Below are 13503 nucleotides of genomic sequence, written 5' to 3' on the forward strand. Positions count from 1 at the left end.
TGAGCGTCGGTCCAATGGGAGTGCGCCAAGCACTTGCCTTAGGTAACAGAGGCGTTGGAGCCGCCACAGGACAGCGGCGGGTGACGTTGCTCCAAGACATGTCACGATCCGCGGCCGCGAACGTTTGAGGCGCTTGGCGGTCGGGGCTGTCGGCTCAAGCACCCCGGGCTGCACGCTTTTCCGGGACGTTCCTTATCTGTACATCCGAGTCCGGGCCGGTCGTCGGACTGGCAGCAGAAACGAAGGGCCCACGCTCCCTTGTCTCTACCGAATCAGTAGTATATACACAGCAGAGCTCAACGACTAGTGGATTGCTTCGGAGCGTAGATTTCATCCCAGTCACCGTTGACTATGTAGTGCATGGGGAACTTGCACGCCCATAATCATTGCATGCACTTTATCTTGCATGCATGTTTCTGTGCGACCGAGCGCCGCCAATCCACGACCGCTTCTATCCTATCCGTAGACTTCTTTGTACGTTCAACGCGTACCCAACACGCACGCAGATCTGACGCCAATATCAGTTCCACATCGGGATAGCGCCTGGCCCGTGCGCACTGGCATTTGAGCTGTCGCGTCGGCCTGCTCGCCGCCAACCTGCCCCTCCTCCAGCATGTCAGCTGCTGCTGCCCAGTACAAGAAGCAGGATGGCAAGCTCACCGTGTCTGCGGACGGCCGGACCGTGTCCTGGAGGTCGAACAGAGGGGAGACGGCCCTAGATATAGCCGTGGCGGAGATTGGGAGTATGTCCTCACATGAAAGAAGCCTGAGATGCCATGCGACGCCTACTAACTCTGGCCGCCTGTAGATCTACAACAAACCCCCGCGACGTCCGCAAAAGCATCTATCAAGGTTGTAGTCCAGAAATCGCCCGATCAGACCGAGAGCTACACCTTCACCTTCACGTCCTCCGCCGCGCGCGACGACCAACAAGCCGTCACCGGAGTGCTGCGGAAATGGATAGAGACATTCAAGGCGCGAAGTGCTCCCACGCCGGCGCCTGCTACTCCAGCTGCCGACGGCGGCGGCACATCGGCGGCCATGACCATCGCGCAGACGATAGCAGGCAACACAAAGCCCAAGGAAGATACGTACGACGATGCCAGACTGATGGCAGATATTGAGCTTCAGCGCTCCCTCCTGAACTCGAGCCCTGCTCTCCGTCAGCGCTTCGATCAGGCCCTGCGCGAGAAGCCGGATTCCATATCCCTCGGCCAATTCTCAAACCAGTTCTGGGCTACTAGGGTGCATCTGCTGCGCTCGCATGCTGCCGAAAGATCTCAAGGCATTGGGACGTACAACGTCCTCTCGGTGGTGAAGCCGAGGAATGAGGGGGGCCAGTTCAAGCTCAACATGAGCAAGGAGCAGATCCAGCTTATTTTCAACCAGCATCCCCTAGTCAAGAAGGTGTATAACGAGAACGTGCCCCCATTGAGCGAGAGCGATTTTTGGTCTCGCTTCTTCCATAGCCGGCTGGTTAAAAAACTAAGGGGAGAGAAGATAACGGACATGGATCCGCTCGACCCAAAGCTTGACAAATACCTCAATCTTGACGATGGTGCCGACAATGCGCGTCAGCTAGTCATATCTTCCATTCCACATTTCCTCGACGTGGAAGGGAATGAGCAGAATCACAGCCAGCGTCTTGGTAATAGACCAGACCCGACAATGCGGCCCAACACTCACGATAAGGTGCCGATCCTTCGAGTGCTCAATCAAATGAGCGAGAAGATGATGGCAGAGGTTCCGCCTTCCGACGCCGATCCACATGCGCCCGTCGGGGTCGACGAGGACACTTACAAGGAGCTTCAGCTTCGGGATCTACAGCGCGCGGCCGAAGATAATCGGGTCGTCCTCAACGTGCAAGATCAAAGTCAGTTCTTCTCCGCGGGGCAGGGTGTGCATACCTCGACCAGCGCAGCCACATATGCGAAGCGGACCCCAGCCCAAGTCTTATCAATCATACTGCAAGACTTCGGAAACATTTCAGCCGGGAAGCGCCACGGTGTCGGAGTCAACCTTCAGTCAGCGATTGGGGTTGAGGATGAGAGCAGTAGCGACGAAGACTCCTCCGCGGAGAAGAAATCACGGGTTGGAAGCAGATCATCGCGGGCCGCAGCCACCTCGCAGATCATTAAAGCTATCAGGAAGCGTCATCTGCACAACGACGATTACTTGCCATCCCAGATTACGTCTTCTACCGACCAAGCACTGAAGCTGGGTCTAACAGGCGAGATCTTCGACAATCTGGCCATGACCCATAATACCACGGTCGAGTTTCTGCATTACTTTTGGGCGGTCTTTTATTCCGGAGACGCTGACCGCGCTAACGAAGTAGCAAAGCTTATTGAAACCCTGGATAAGTCTCTCGACAGGATCAAGGCTGTGGCTGACACTGCGGAGAATGAGAGGACGGCAAAAGTGGAAAGACTGAAAAGAGAGAACGAAATTTATGCTCAGCGCACCGGGAAAAGGAGGAAGTTCGACCCAGGTAGCATCAAGGGCGGAGCGAAAGCGGTCAACGAGATTGTGGAGCCTCTCGTTCGAGCCATAAACACCGCACGACATCAATACCAGAAAGTGCTGCAGGAGCAACTGCGGCAAAGCAACCTTGGCGCTATATGACGGCACGTAATCCTGATTAGTATTCATCCAGAATCTCAGACATGCACAGTGGAGGCTTTGGAGTCAGCGGGTGGAATGATGTTCCGGCTGGAGGAATGGATTATCGGGAGTGGGCAGCACACTGAGATGTGGCCTCGAAAAAACTGATGCTAATCCTTCCGATTTTGCATAGCGACGGCGTTCGTACTCAGGGTCCATGTAGATCAGTCGCCGCTGACTGGCGTTTGGCATTAAAAAAAAAGTTTCCGGTTTCGCTTCTCTTCCCCCCGGGGCCCTACCCGACACCACCAAGCTAATAAGCAGTCATCCCACAGAACCGGGACCGTGTCCCACATGTCCATTGTTGTCTCTGGCGCTGTTGCGGCCAGGGTCTCCAGTAGGAAGCGCCACAAAAGTTCGCGGACCCTTTTCTTGGCATGCGATATACACACCGAGATTCGCTGCCGGAATCCGAGAAACCATTGCGTCTATGTGCAACAGCTGTAGCTAACGCCGTGAGGTCGACATCGGGTAATGCCATCCGAGGGTGGAACGGCGAGCGTTTTGAGCCATCCCGCGCTGCTGCGGCGATCAGTGGCTTATGCAGCCTTGGAGGCGAAAGATCAGCTACGCAACTGCTCAGTGCAGCTTCTGAAAAGCTAAAATGGCCTGACTTCGAGGTAAGTGAGGCGGAAGAGATGAAACTTCACGAAACGAAGGCTGTCTGGCCCGGACAAAGCTCGAGTGACATCATGCCATCTAATGCCGGGCTGCTGAGTTCAAATGCTACGTCGCGCCCCGGAACGCTTGTCTCCGGCGACGGTATCATACCAGCAGATGCTTTGTTTAGTCGCATTTGATGTGCTCGAGTCACGAGCCGCAGGGCTCTACTGGTTCGGTCGTAGCTTCCGCAAACTAGAGCTTAGGCCCCGCCGACAGGGACCGTGACCCACAATCGTTGAAAAGCTTACCTCCACCTCCTCTGTCTCTCTGCACTGTCACTGCGTCTCTTTCCAATGCTGAAGATACGGACACGTTCGTTCTCTGGCATGGAGTATATTGTTCGAGTTGCTGAGGCTAAGCGAGCGCCTTCTCCAGCCGAAGAGATGATAACGAGCAACAGGAAAAGATCTGACAGATGAACCGAAACGAATGATCCAATCCACATCAACAGTTTGGAGAGGGAGACTAAACGACGGAAGTAATTACCTCCTTTGATATGTATGAAAAGAGCGAGGGGAAAGAGGAACCGAAACATGTCCGAGGAAGCGGACTCTTGGAGGGAGGTCAGAGCAGACACATCTACTTCGCTCTGTCCATCCGTCTCACCAATACGAACGGCAGTTTTCATCTACACAGGCAGGCAAAGCTGACGCTCTGCTCGCTCAGCCGGCGTTGACCTGACCGCATGCCATTCGTGGGTGTGGATGGGACATCGACGGTCACCTTTTCACTGGCGATAAACCCCGCGAACCGGATCGTAGACCCCGCTGAAAGCCGTCTGGTTCCCTGTTTCGTGTCAACCATATCCGTTACCGCTTCGTGTTTCCGCCGCTTCTCACTTCTCACTCCACTGGGTTCTTACCTCCGTATCCCTCGCCAAAGACTTCGTTGCCGCCACCACCACCGGCCGCCGCCGCCCGGCCCCGAGTGTCCCTGTTGTCTCGATAGCGGAAGCTATGCCAGAGATACCATCTCGCAACCCAATTCTCCTTCTCGACCCTACCATACTCGCCCATCATATAGTAAGGCTGCGTATAAGCCCCGGCAGCCCCGACAATGCTCCTGATCTCTTTGTGCTTTGCCGTCTCTGAGAGTTCGTCCCACTTATAGGGCGTCTGGATGTATCGGTTTCTCTGGGATTCGAGGGTGAGACTGCCAAAATCTTGACTCAGCCGGTCCCTCCCCCTCGTTGCTTCCTGCTACACAACGACGAGAGTCAGCGTGGATACGCCTGGCTGCCCCATGTCCTTACCAGCAGCATCCTATGGATTTCATCGCCGTTGGGTCCAGTCAACCCCAGTCGAGCAAACAAAGCCTGCTTGCTCTCGCTTTGGGCAAGAGGAGGTAGACTCATGTTGGACGAGAGGCAGCCTGAGGAGTTATGTGCACCGCAAAGTTGGAGTGGGCCAGTGAAAGACTGAAAGATGTTCTGAGCCACGGCGAGGTTGATCCTTGCTCTTATACTTAGGGCAAGAGTCCTTGATGGCTTTAGCAATACCCGAGTGTTTCTATTATATATCGACAGGAGTCGTTATCTTACCCTCCTACAGCAGCGGGAGCCCGGGTCTATACCACGAATGACCGGTCCGGACCGACCTGAAACTTCGCCCACTTACCACACCCAAACGAACTTTACATATCTCGATCGGACCTATGCAGCCATCGGCCGTCGACGCACCCCCCTCTGCAGCTAGTAAATGACCAACGAGAAATCACCGTACCCAAAGGACCGATGTTCGGTTGTCGCCGACCTAGTAACGCCTCCAGCGGGTGGTCACGCTGGCTCTCGCATACAGCTACATGCAGTTACAGAGAACAGTTACTGTTACTTTGATTGGTTGCATATGCGCCTTTTCATGCCCAGCTGCTGCAGAGTGCTTCAATCTCCGCTCATCGATCGACGACCTCCTCATCTCCAAACTTTTTGGCTCCAATCACGCGAGCTCGTTCCCATCTTATCTTATGAAAAGAACTTCCACCTGCAAGCATGGGATGCGAAAAATCCCAGTAACCCGGTTGACGGACATAAGCGCCAGCCATGAATTTCCCCTACATCGACTACTGTCTGCGTCGGTCTCTGCCCAAATGCGGGGGCCGGTATAAGCACTGTAATGCGTGGGATGAGGGGGAAAATTGCCCACGAATACAGCTAGGGGTCTCGGCGTCACCATGGATCTCAGGTCATGCTCCGTCGGCTCGTCTCTGACAGCTTATCGTTGACGGTTGCCTAGCTCAGAAATGTGATTGCCGCATTCGCTCCTCGATATGAGAAACGCCTCGCCCTATGACCTGAGGTCAGTCCACTTCCCCCCAGCAGCAGCCTCTAGATACATGGAGAGCACAGATACACCGTCGCCACACGTCAATCGATTCGGAAACTTAAACGGCAGAATTGCGGAAAGCAATCATTTCTTCGATAATCTCACCGTCCGTCTGCAGTAACCCCCCTTGGCTCGGATTGCTAGCGCGCCTTTTTCGTACACCCTCGCGATCCTAACAAAAGACCTCTGGCAAAGCCGTGCACACCATGCCACGCTAGCAATCCGAGCCATGGGGGGACTGTACAAGCGTCGTTGATCGAGTGGGACAGGATGGGCATCCAATGTTATTGCGACGAATCAGAGGCCGCGCGGATTCAGCTTGCGAAGACTGGTGGCCGACGCGATCTTCCCATGACGGATCTGGATCCCATCCAATTACGAATTGAAGATGGCGGCGAGCATGAGAAATCCTTCTAGCATCGACTTGTTCATCACTAGTGCGGACCAAGTTCTGTGCGCAGAGCGGTCTCTGGCTCCTGCTGCTTCTGGAATACTGCGTGGAAGGCTTTAGTGCGCCACCAATGAGTACAACACAGGCCTAGAGTCGACGGGCCCGAGGCCCGAGTACGCTTGCGAGAGTACATCCCGTTGAATGTCCTCAGGGACTGAAACAGCCTCTTTATAGCCGAATTAGCGGGTTGCCATACTCTCCAGTATGTCCTTGGACGGAAAACCACCCTTGCATGGGCTTTCTCCCTTGCTCCCAAATTTCCTAATCAGCCGTCACACCCAGGTAGCAGGGTTCTCGGAGACTGCATGGTACCAACGGAAACCACTCCCTTAGGGCATGTCGAGCCTCGCCCCGATCCCATGGGAGCTGATGCGCCTAAAGCGGCTGGAGCAGCGTCGCCTCTCGGAGAGCAGCGATACCCTTTGCGCGGGCGCCACCTCTTGACGCTACGTTCGCCCAGGAAATAAAAGCAAGTCGCTTACGCTACGGCCCAATACATCTGCGGGGCTTTTCGTCTATCTCTACGTGCAGACGATTTTTGCCCTACTAGCCATGAAATCAGCGATTCACGCCGCCCCTCCGACCATCGGTGCAGGCCGCTTGCGTGCCGACAACAGGGTATGGTGCATATCCACGTGGAATGCCAGGTACTATCAGGGTGGAGACGCGCAAGTATCTCACCACCAGGCATTGTTCAGAGATCAGCCCTTCTAGTAGAGAGGTGGGGTATAACGGCAAACCTGCACGCGCAGTCCGGTGCTTCGTCCTCCGTTGCATTGACGTAGCGTTATGGCTGGGTATCCACCCTCTCCCGAAATTGATCTGCAGCCGTGTGAGCAGTATGTGGTGGACTGGCTGCAGGAGCTGCTAGTCTGGGCAATAATGAGCGAGTCTACAACTTGACAAGCAGCCTTTGACTCAGACGGAATGACAAAGGCGTTGCTTTTTGGTCTTGAGCAGGGCTTACGCTGAACAATTGGTAGGAGCCATCTTTTCATTGGGTAAATGGAGGAAATTTTCCATACTCGTGCAGCTGCTGGGTTGCAAGATTCAAATGCTCACTTCCTTGGGTTGCGGTAGCCCTGGTCAGCCGTACAAGTCTCCAGGACGAGTGCTAAGCCTTCTCTCCAGTGGGCATCGGCGAAAGGAGCACTTTCATTTTGTGCGACTGGTCTGATGCGGTGAGGGGCTACGAGCGGAGACGCCGCCCTGCTCCTGACGTCCTGCGAAGACGTTGTTTCCTCCGACCACTGGAAGGGCGTAGCGGGGCGGGCGAGCACTTCCTTCTCCTGGGAGACATCAACCAAGCAATTCCCCGTCCGAAACACATGTTACAGCTCGACATTTTCCTATGGTCACCATGGCCTAATCGTCATTCAAGTTTCTATCTCCGCCATACTTTGCAGCCTGCAGGGCTCATAAACGATGTCTCTCTCGCAGACCCGCAGACCCAGATTTATGGATCACACTAATGACCAACGAGCCGTTCACGGCTCTAGTCCAGCGCCATACCGAGCTGATGCTGCAGTCTGGGACTTGGCAGATTGGACAACTGGCCAGTCTGACCCCGGACGCGCCCTTACTCAGGACCCATTCGCCTATTACAAGGCTTTCTTCACGACGGACGTCCCGTCCGGTGGCGGCGTCGAAGATCTGATGCATCACGATGGTAGTACAAACCTTGAAGAGCCAATTGATGCCCAATGTGCCGGGGACCAGCAGCGCTGCAAACAGCGAGCCGCCCCCTACAATCTTGCAGTTCGCTTCGCAAATCGCTCCAATGGGGCGCCTCTAGCAACGATCGTTGAGCGGGGCTCGGTTTCCACTCTGGGTTCGCATGGCTCGCTTCTCAGTGTCGGGCAATTTCCTTCTATTCGGATTGTCGAGAATGCGTCGCCAGCCCGTTCCTCACACAAGCCTTCCAGGAACCTAGACGAGATGGCTCTCCAGAACATCCAGGAAGAGGCACGTCAGGAACAGAACACTGGCGCAACCGACCTTCATACACGACGGAAGCTAGGTGAAGATTACTGCGGGTCAAATTCGAACTGCACTACAACCGCACCAGCCGAAACCACTTTTCAAGGCTCTCGACCGCCTGCGGCACCGCAAACACCACTTGCCGACGACTCAGTCGAGGTTAATGGCCTTAAGGGGTTCTTCCGAGGCGTGTTGCACAATGCTCGAGGCGGTTATCAGTCTCGGTCTCGGTCTCAGTCTTCTTCAATGACAAATGCATCCCCCCCGCCTCAGGCCTGGGGAGAACGGCCAGACACAAACGGCCGCAGCTCGCAAAGCGTGACCGGAGAGAACTTTCGAGGGAGTGATGAAGCAACAAGACCAGCTCCGACTGTCTCAGTTGCGATAGGCAGCTCGTTGTCCAGGCCTCGCCCACCGACTCAAGCCGATCCTGAAAGTCACGCCACAGATTGTAAAGGTTCCAGGAGCGACTTTGAACCTTCAGCTGGTGTCTATCCGCTCAGACTGCCTCATTCGCCTCCTACCCTCAACCCGAGAATTGATGAGCTGTCATCTACTCCTCATCTACTGCCGCTTCCGGACGCGTTACGCCCAATAGGCCACAAAGAACGGTCGTTTTCCGTGCGCTCTGTACCTCCAGAACCACGCGATGCAACACAAGACCACGTTCTTTTAGAAGCCACAACAGACCCCCGTCTCAACGAGGACGACGTTTCAACTCGACACACGCTTGACTTGGCTCCCATCTATCGGACCAACGCCCCATCGGTCCGCGAGTTCGACCACCGTGCTCGAGATTCCAGTCAAAATGCGAGCTTCTGTAGCACCAGGTCCACATCGTACTCCGGTACGGTGCTGGGAGTTGACCTCGACCTGCAACTGGAGTTTCCACATCCGGCGCGCCGTTCAGTGACACCGGTGTGGTTTACCCCTGAGAGCGAAACTAAGACAAGACAACAGATAGAGCGCGGGATGCAGCCGGCAGAGTGCAAGCAACCCCCATTCCACTCGATAACCTCGTCTGTCCTCCCAGCTCTACTTCCCATCGCGGCAGCAGAGGGCATTGTGCGCCCCAATCAAACAACACCGCAGCTTTCGTTCTTCTCGCCCTCTGGCAACCTGATTCAGGCGGAAGACAGCTCGTCACCCTCGAGCAACACCTCCCACTCCTCCTCCTACTCATACTACACAGGCACACCGACCCTCTCGACCTCCTACTATAACAAGAACCCAAACACGCTCTCGGCTCATGCTGCCCTTTCCGCATCTATCGGACTACCCCCCATTAGACCCGCACCAGTCCCCTTAATCACGCCGCCGCACTCGACCGCACCACTCCCAGAGCACCTGCGACACCATCACAACTATCAACATGCAGAGAAGTCACAGATCGTCCCAGATTCTGAACCCTACTCTGACACGACCGTTGGCCTGGGCTCAGTAGTCAAAGGCTGCGGCGGCGTGATCCGAACCAACAGCCTGACGCCTCACAGCGGGGTCCGCCGGTCCCCCGTCAAGTCCAAACCCAAATTCACGCACGCAACCAAATTCGGACGCTCTATACTCAGCAAAGGGAACAATGAGGCGAGCAAATCTCGATTCAGCATCCTCTCTTCTTGGCCCTCGACCAGGAAGGGAAGGACCCTGAAAAAGACACCGCCCCTGGCGAGGTCTCCCTCACGCATCGGGCCGATTGCAGGCCATGCCCTGCGCGTGTGCTTCTGCCAGCCGTACGATGGCGCCGGCAAACCGTCTGCGGAAGTCGGGTGCAGCGGCGGGAGGCCTGGGCAGTGTCACGATGAGGCCTATGCGCGCGAGGCACGCGAAGAGGACTCGCCTATTGCAAGGATTGTTACCGGGGGTGAGGAGAGACAGGGCAAGGGGAGGAAGAGGAGTGATAGCGGCGTCAGTATTGCGATTAGAGTTGGTGTTGTGGGTGGTTGATCAGGGATCGTCTGGCCAGCCCAGCCTGGGGTGCGGATTGCCGCCGATCGACCATCTGGCATGGCCACTGACTGCCGTATCTCGTATCGGGATGATCAGCAATGGCGGTAGCCCGGTCCCCGGTCGGAGCGGGATGGTTGGACAGGAGAACGGTTCCGTCGTCGGTTGGATAGGATCAGACCGGACGCCCGATAGCGGACGGGGGTATTGCTATCAGCTTTTGTAAGTAAATGTAATAATGAGTGGGTGTGTGGGTGCGAGAGTCAGTCAATGAGTCAATCAGGCGGGCTCGGGAACAGAACAGGACAGGAGATAGAGAATTACCAAGACATGCATGCAGCAGCTACCAAAAGGACCAAAGACTGCATATAGCCTCCACGCGTTCGCACCCCCCAGGATTCGACCACGTTTATCTTACCGATATGCACGTCGCTTAAAGGAGAAGCATTCCTGCAGTGCGGAAACTTTGAGCACGTATTGTACCTCTCCGATCATGCAAGGCAGGCACATAGCGTCTGGATCAGATCATGCAGTGTGGGCACACAACATTTACCGAGCACGATCCTGCACTGCACTGCGCCGCACTGCACTGCACTGTCGGCACATGAAAGCTAGAGGAGCTGGAGCACGACACAGCTGCCTTGCATACAGTACGCTGGCTGACGGCGGCTGCTCCTCCCCATCACAGACGTCGTCGCCTCACTTTTTGCATACGGCGAGGGAGGGCTAATCTGGTCTGATCTGAGCTGATTTAATTTGATTTGATTTGGTCGGGCAGGGCAGCCGGGCTTCTTCCGCGCCTGTCTTGAACGAAGGGCTGCGGCGTCGGGCGAACCCGATAATGGGGACCGGAGGTAGGTGTGTGGGGAATCGGAATGGCTCATTGGAGTGGAGTGAGAGGAGTTTGGCTGGGGGGCTGTCACTTCCTTCTTCCCCTTGGGCAGTGAGGGAGGGGGCCCCCTAGCTATCGCTGAATTGTGTAGCACTGCCTACCTCCAGGTAAGGACCTGCCCGTTCTATTGCAACCCAGACTGTGATGCTCGAAGCGCACGTCATATGGTGTAGTTAGACTTTCCTTCCTAGCAGTGCTTACGCTCCATCTACACGCCGGTCTTCGGCATCCAAAGATCCTTCCAGAACTGCTTGAACCCGTACTGCCTCTCTACCCTCTCATCCCTTACTCGCACCTTCTCGCCGACTAGCCTGTCCATAACGCCCCCTCCGCCCGCCAAAGCCTGCCCAAAGCCTTCGACCTTCCGCACCGGTTTCGTCGCTCTGTCTTTGATAACGTCTGCGAGCTGGGGCGCTACATCTGCATAGCAAGCGTTGAGCTCGCGCTGCAGGGAGAAGTAGGGTTTCTTGGCGAGATCGGGCGCTTGGAGATTGTAGGAGCGTGTTTTGGAGTTGAGGTCGTTGATGGCGGCCTTGTGGTAGGCGGATTCGATCGTCTCCCATTGGGGATCGCGGAAGGGGTAGGGGGCTGGCGGAACAGAGGTAGGAGTGGTGTGGAGGGGAACTTTGATACTTTGCGTCGACTGCTCTTCTGGGTGCGATAGTGACGAGGCGTTGCCATCTGAGTCGAGGGTCGTCCTTTCGGCGACTATCTCCTCTGCAACTGGTGCACCTGGCGAGCTGGAAGACGGGACTTTGAGCTCCCCGGATAACGAGATTTGAGATATATGCCCGTCGTTATCAACAGTGCTGAGAATCTCTTCTTTCTTCTTCTGAGGATTCGCGAGTAGCTCAGCTTTGGCGTAGGCCTCTGCTCGCCTCATCTGCTCCTGTAGTGTGCCGCCTTTGCTCGCAATCATGCGCGCCGCATGCCTCTTCCAATCAGCTCTTAACCTGCTTCTAAATTTGTTCGCCGCCACTACGAGCTCCTGCTGCTTCTCAATCCACGGTGGCACAATTTCCTGCTTCTGGATCATCTTGTTCAGGAAATACTCGGTAGTATCAAGGAACGGGTTCGAGGCGTTGTAGTCGCGCTCCACCTTCTTCCCGCGGTTCGGTAGGTTCTTGAACTGACCACGCGCAATGGCGTCCTCGATGCGTTCATTTGCAAGAGAGGCGAGGCCTTGTATTGTCCCTGGGACAACGGCACGAGCGTGTGGAGAGAAGCGGTCCTTCAGCTCTTGGAAGCGCTTCTGACGCTCTTGCTCGTCAATGTCCGACTGCTTTAGGCTCGAATACATGCCGCTCCTATCTCGAGCATTCGCCAGCCTTGTCCCCGCAGCCGCCTTGCTCTTCCGTCCCGTATCGATTGAGCGGGGAATCGGCGCGCTCGGGCCTGGTATCTTCGCGCCTCTCCCCGTTCTCAGAGGCTTATGTGCATCATGGAGCATCCGTAAGCTCGCGTCATGTATAGATTCAGTCCCTTCCCAGGGCTCTGCTGCCGCGATGTCGCGGGAGTGGCGGCTTGCGGTCGAGGGGAGCTCTGCTTCTGCGAAGGCAGAGCGGTGTTCGGCGCGGAAGGTTGCGGCGGCTATGCGCTCCTCTAGCTGGCGCTTGAGGTCCTCGCTGAATCCGGCTTCTGCGACGGTCTTCTGGGCGCTGCGGCCACCGGACTCTAAAGCTCCTTCGCTCATATCGCGGAGGCGGCGCGTCATCGCTCCTTCATCTTCCTCTTCGGCCGCTGACTGGTTTTCCTCTCCTTTGTTCTTATTGTTCTCCTCATTGTCGGCCGCTCGTTGTCCACCAGCGTCCTCCTTCCGCTGTGGCGCTGACTCGGCATATGGTCGTACATGAATGGGAGCAATGCGGCGAAATCGAATCGAAGCCCGAGCCGCTACGCTCGGGTGATTAGCTCGCAGACAGCGAGTGCAGATATATGGCCGTCGAAATGCGGATGTGGGCATGTAGATAGATGATATACACAAGCAATTGAGATGGCTGTACGAAGTAGATGGCGTTCTGGCGAAAATGTGAGGAAGAAGGAAATCTCGTAGACGTCATGGCTGGCGGCGGAGATATCGGGGGCGGAGTTTGCCAAGGGCGGAATGGCTCCGAGCGGGACGGGGCGTTATCGATACCACAGTTCCTCCATCTCCTTCCTCGGAAATGCAAGACAACAACGATCACCGATCGCGTCTTTCCAGCAGTCTGGACATGATGCTCAAATTACGCCCTACTGAATATTTGTGCTACGCTTCCTGCTTCACCGCCCTGCTGTCTCAGATTTCCCGAGAGCTTGACATATTGATTGACATATTGATAATATACTCAACGGTCTCTCGCCTCCAATGCATCTGTTTGGGAAATACTATCCACCCTGCAAAAGGAGCGGTCAATAAGGGAGTGAGACAAGGAGGACCTCTGCGTCTGCGTCTAGATCTGCCACCCGCAGCATCTTCGTGTTACTACGCCGTCCCGTGGTACTACCACACCGCAAGCTTGGGCTGGACATGCACGAGCTGGCGAATTAAGCGACGGGAGTACCCGAAGCAAGACATGGCCGTAACCTTACTATCGAAAATGTCAAAT

General features: G+C 55.7%; 4 protein-coding genes across 4 annotated transcripts; 2 read left to right on the forward strand and 2 right to left on the reverse strand.

Annotated features, from left to right (window-relative positions):
• The first annotated feature begins 449 nt into the window (after positions 1–449).
• On the forward strand, positions 450–2888 carry BU26DRAFT_325540 (RNA polymerase II transcription factor-like protein). The gene is made up of 3 exons (XM_033822116.1): positions 450–474; positions 525–743; positions 809–2888. The coding sequence occupies exons 2-3, from the start codon at positions 614–616 to the stop codon at positions 2623–2625; spliced, it is 1947 nt and encodes a 648-aa protein (XP_033683008.1). The 5' UTR covers positions 450–474; positions 525–613; the 3' UTR covers positions 2626–2888.
• A 1174-nt stretch (positions 2889–4062) lies between these two features.
• On the reverse strand, positions 4063–4681 carry BU26DRAFT_595821 (uncharacterized protein; the record flags this gene model as incomplete). The annotated part of the gene is made up of 2 exons (XM_033834954.1): positions 4063–4526; positions 4580–4681. 2 exons carry the CDS (start codon positions 4679–4681, stop codon positions 4170–4172), a joined length of 459 nt encoding a protein of 152 aa, XP_033683009.1. The 3' UTR covers positions 4063–4169.
• Positions 4682–7301: 2620 nt separating this feature from the next.
• BU26DRAFT_519790 (uncharacterized protein) lies at positions 7302–10362 on the forward strand. The gene has a single exon (XM_033829142.1). The coding sequence runs from the start codon at positions 7525–7527 to the stop codon at positions 10021–10023; it is 2499 nt and encodes an 832-aa protein (XP_033683010.1). The 5' UTR covers positions 7302–7524; the 3' UTR covers positions 10024–10362.
• Positions 10363–10768: 406 nt separating this feature from the next.
• Positions 10769–12937, reverse strand: BU26DRAFT_519791 (uncharacterized protein). The gene has a single exon (XM_033829143.1). It carries the CDS (start codon positions 12627–12629, stop codon positions 11124–11126), a length of 1506 nt encoding a protein of 501 aa, XP_033683011.1. The 5' UTR covers positions 12630–12937; the 3' UTR covers positions 10769–11123.
• Between the last annotated feature and the right edge of the window lie 566 nt (positions 12938–13503).

Source organism: Trematosphaeria pertusa (assembly GCF_010094035.1).
Source record: "Trematosphaeria pertusa strain CBS 122368 unplaced genomic scaffold BU26scaffold_8, whole genome shotgun sequence".
NCBI lineage: Eukaryota > Fungi > Ascomycota > Dothideomycetes > Pleosporales > Trematosphaeriaceae > Trematosphaeria > Trematosphaeria pertusa.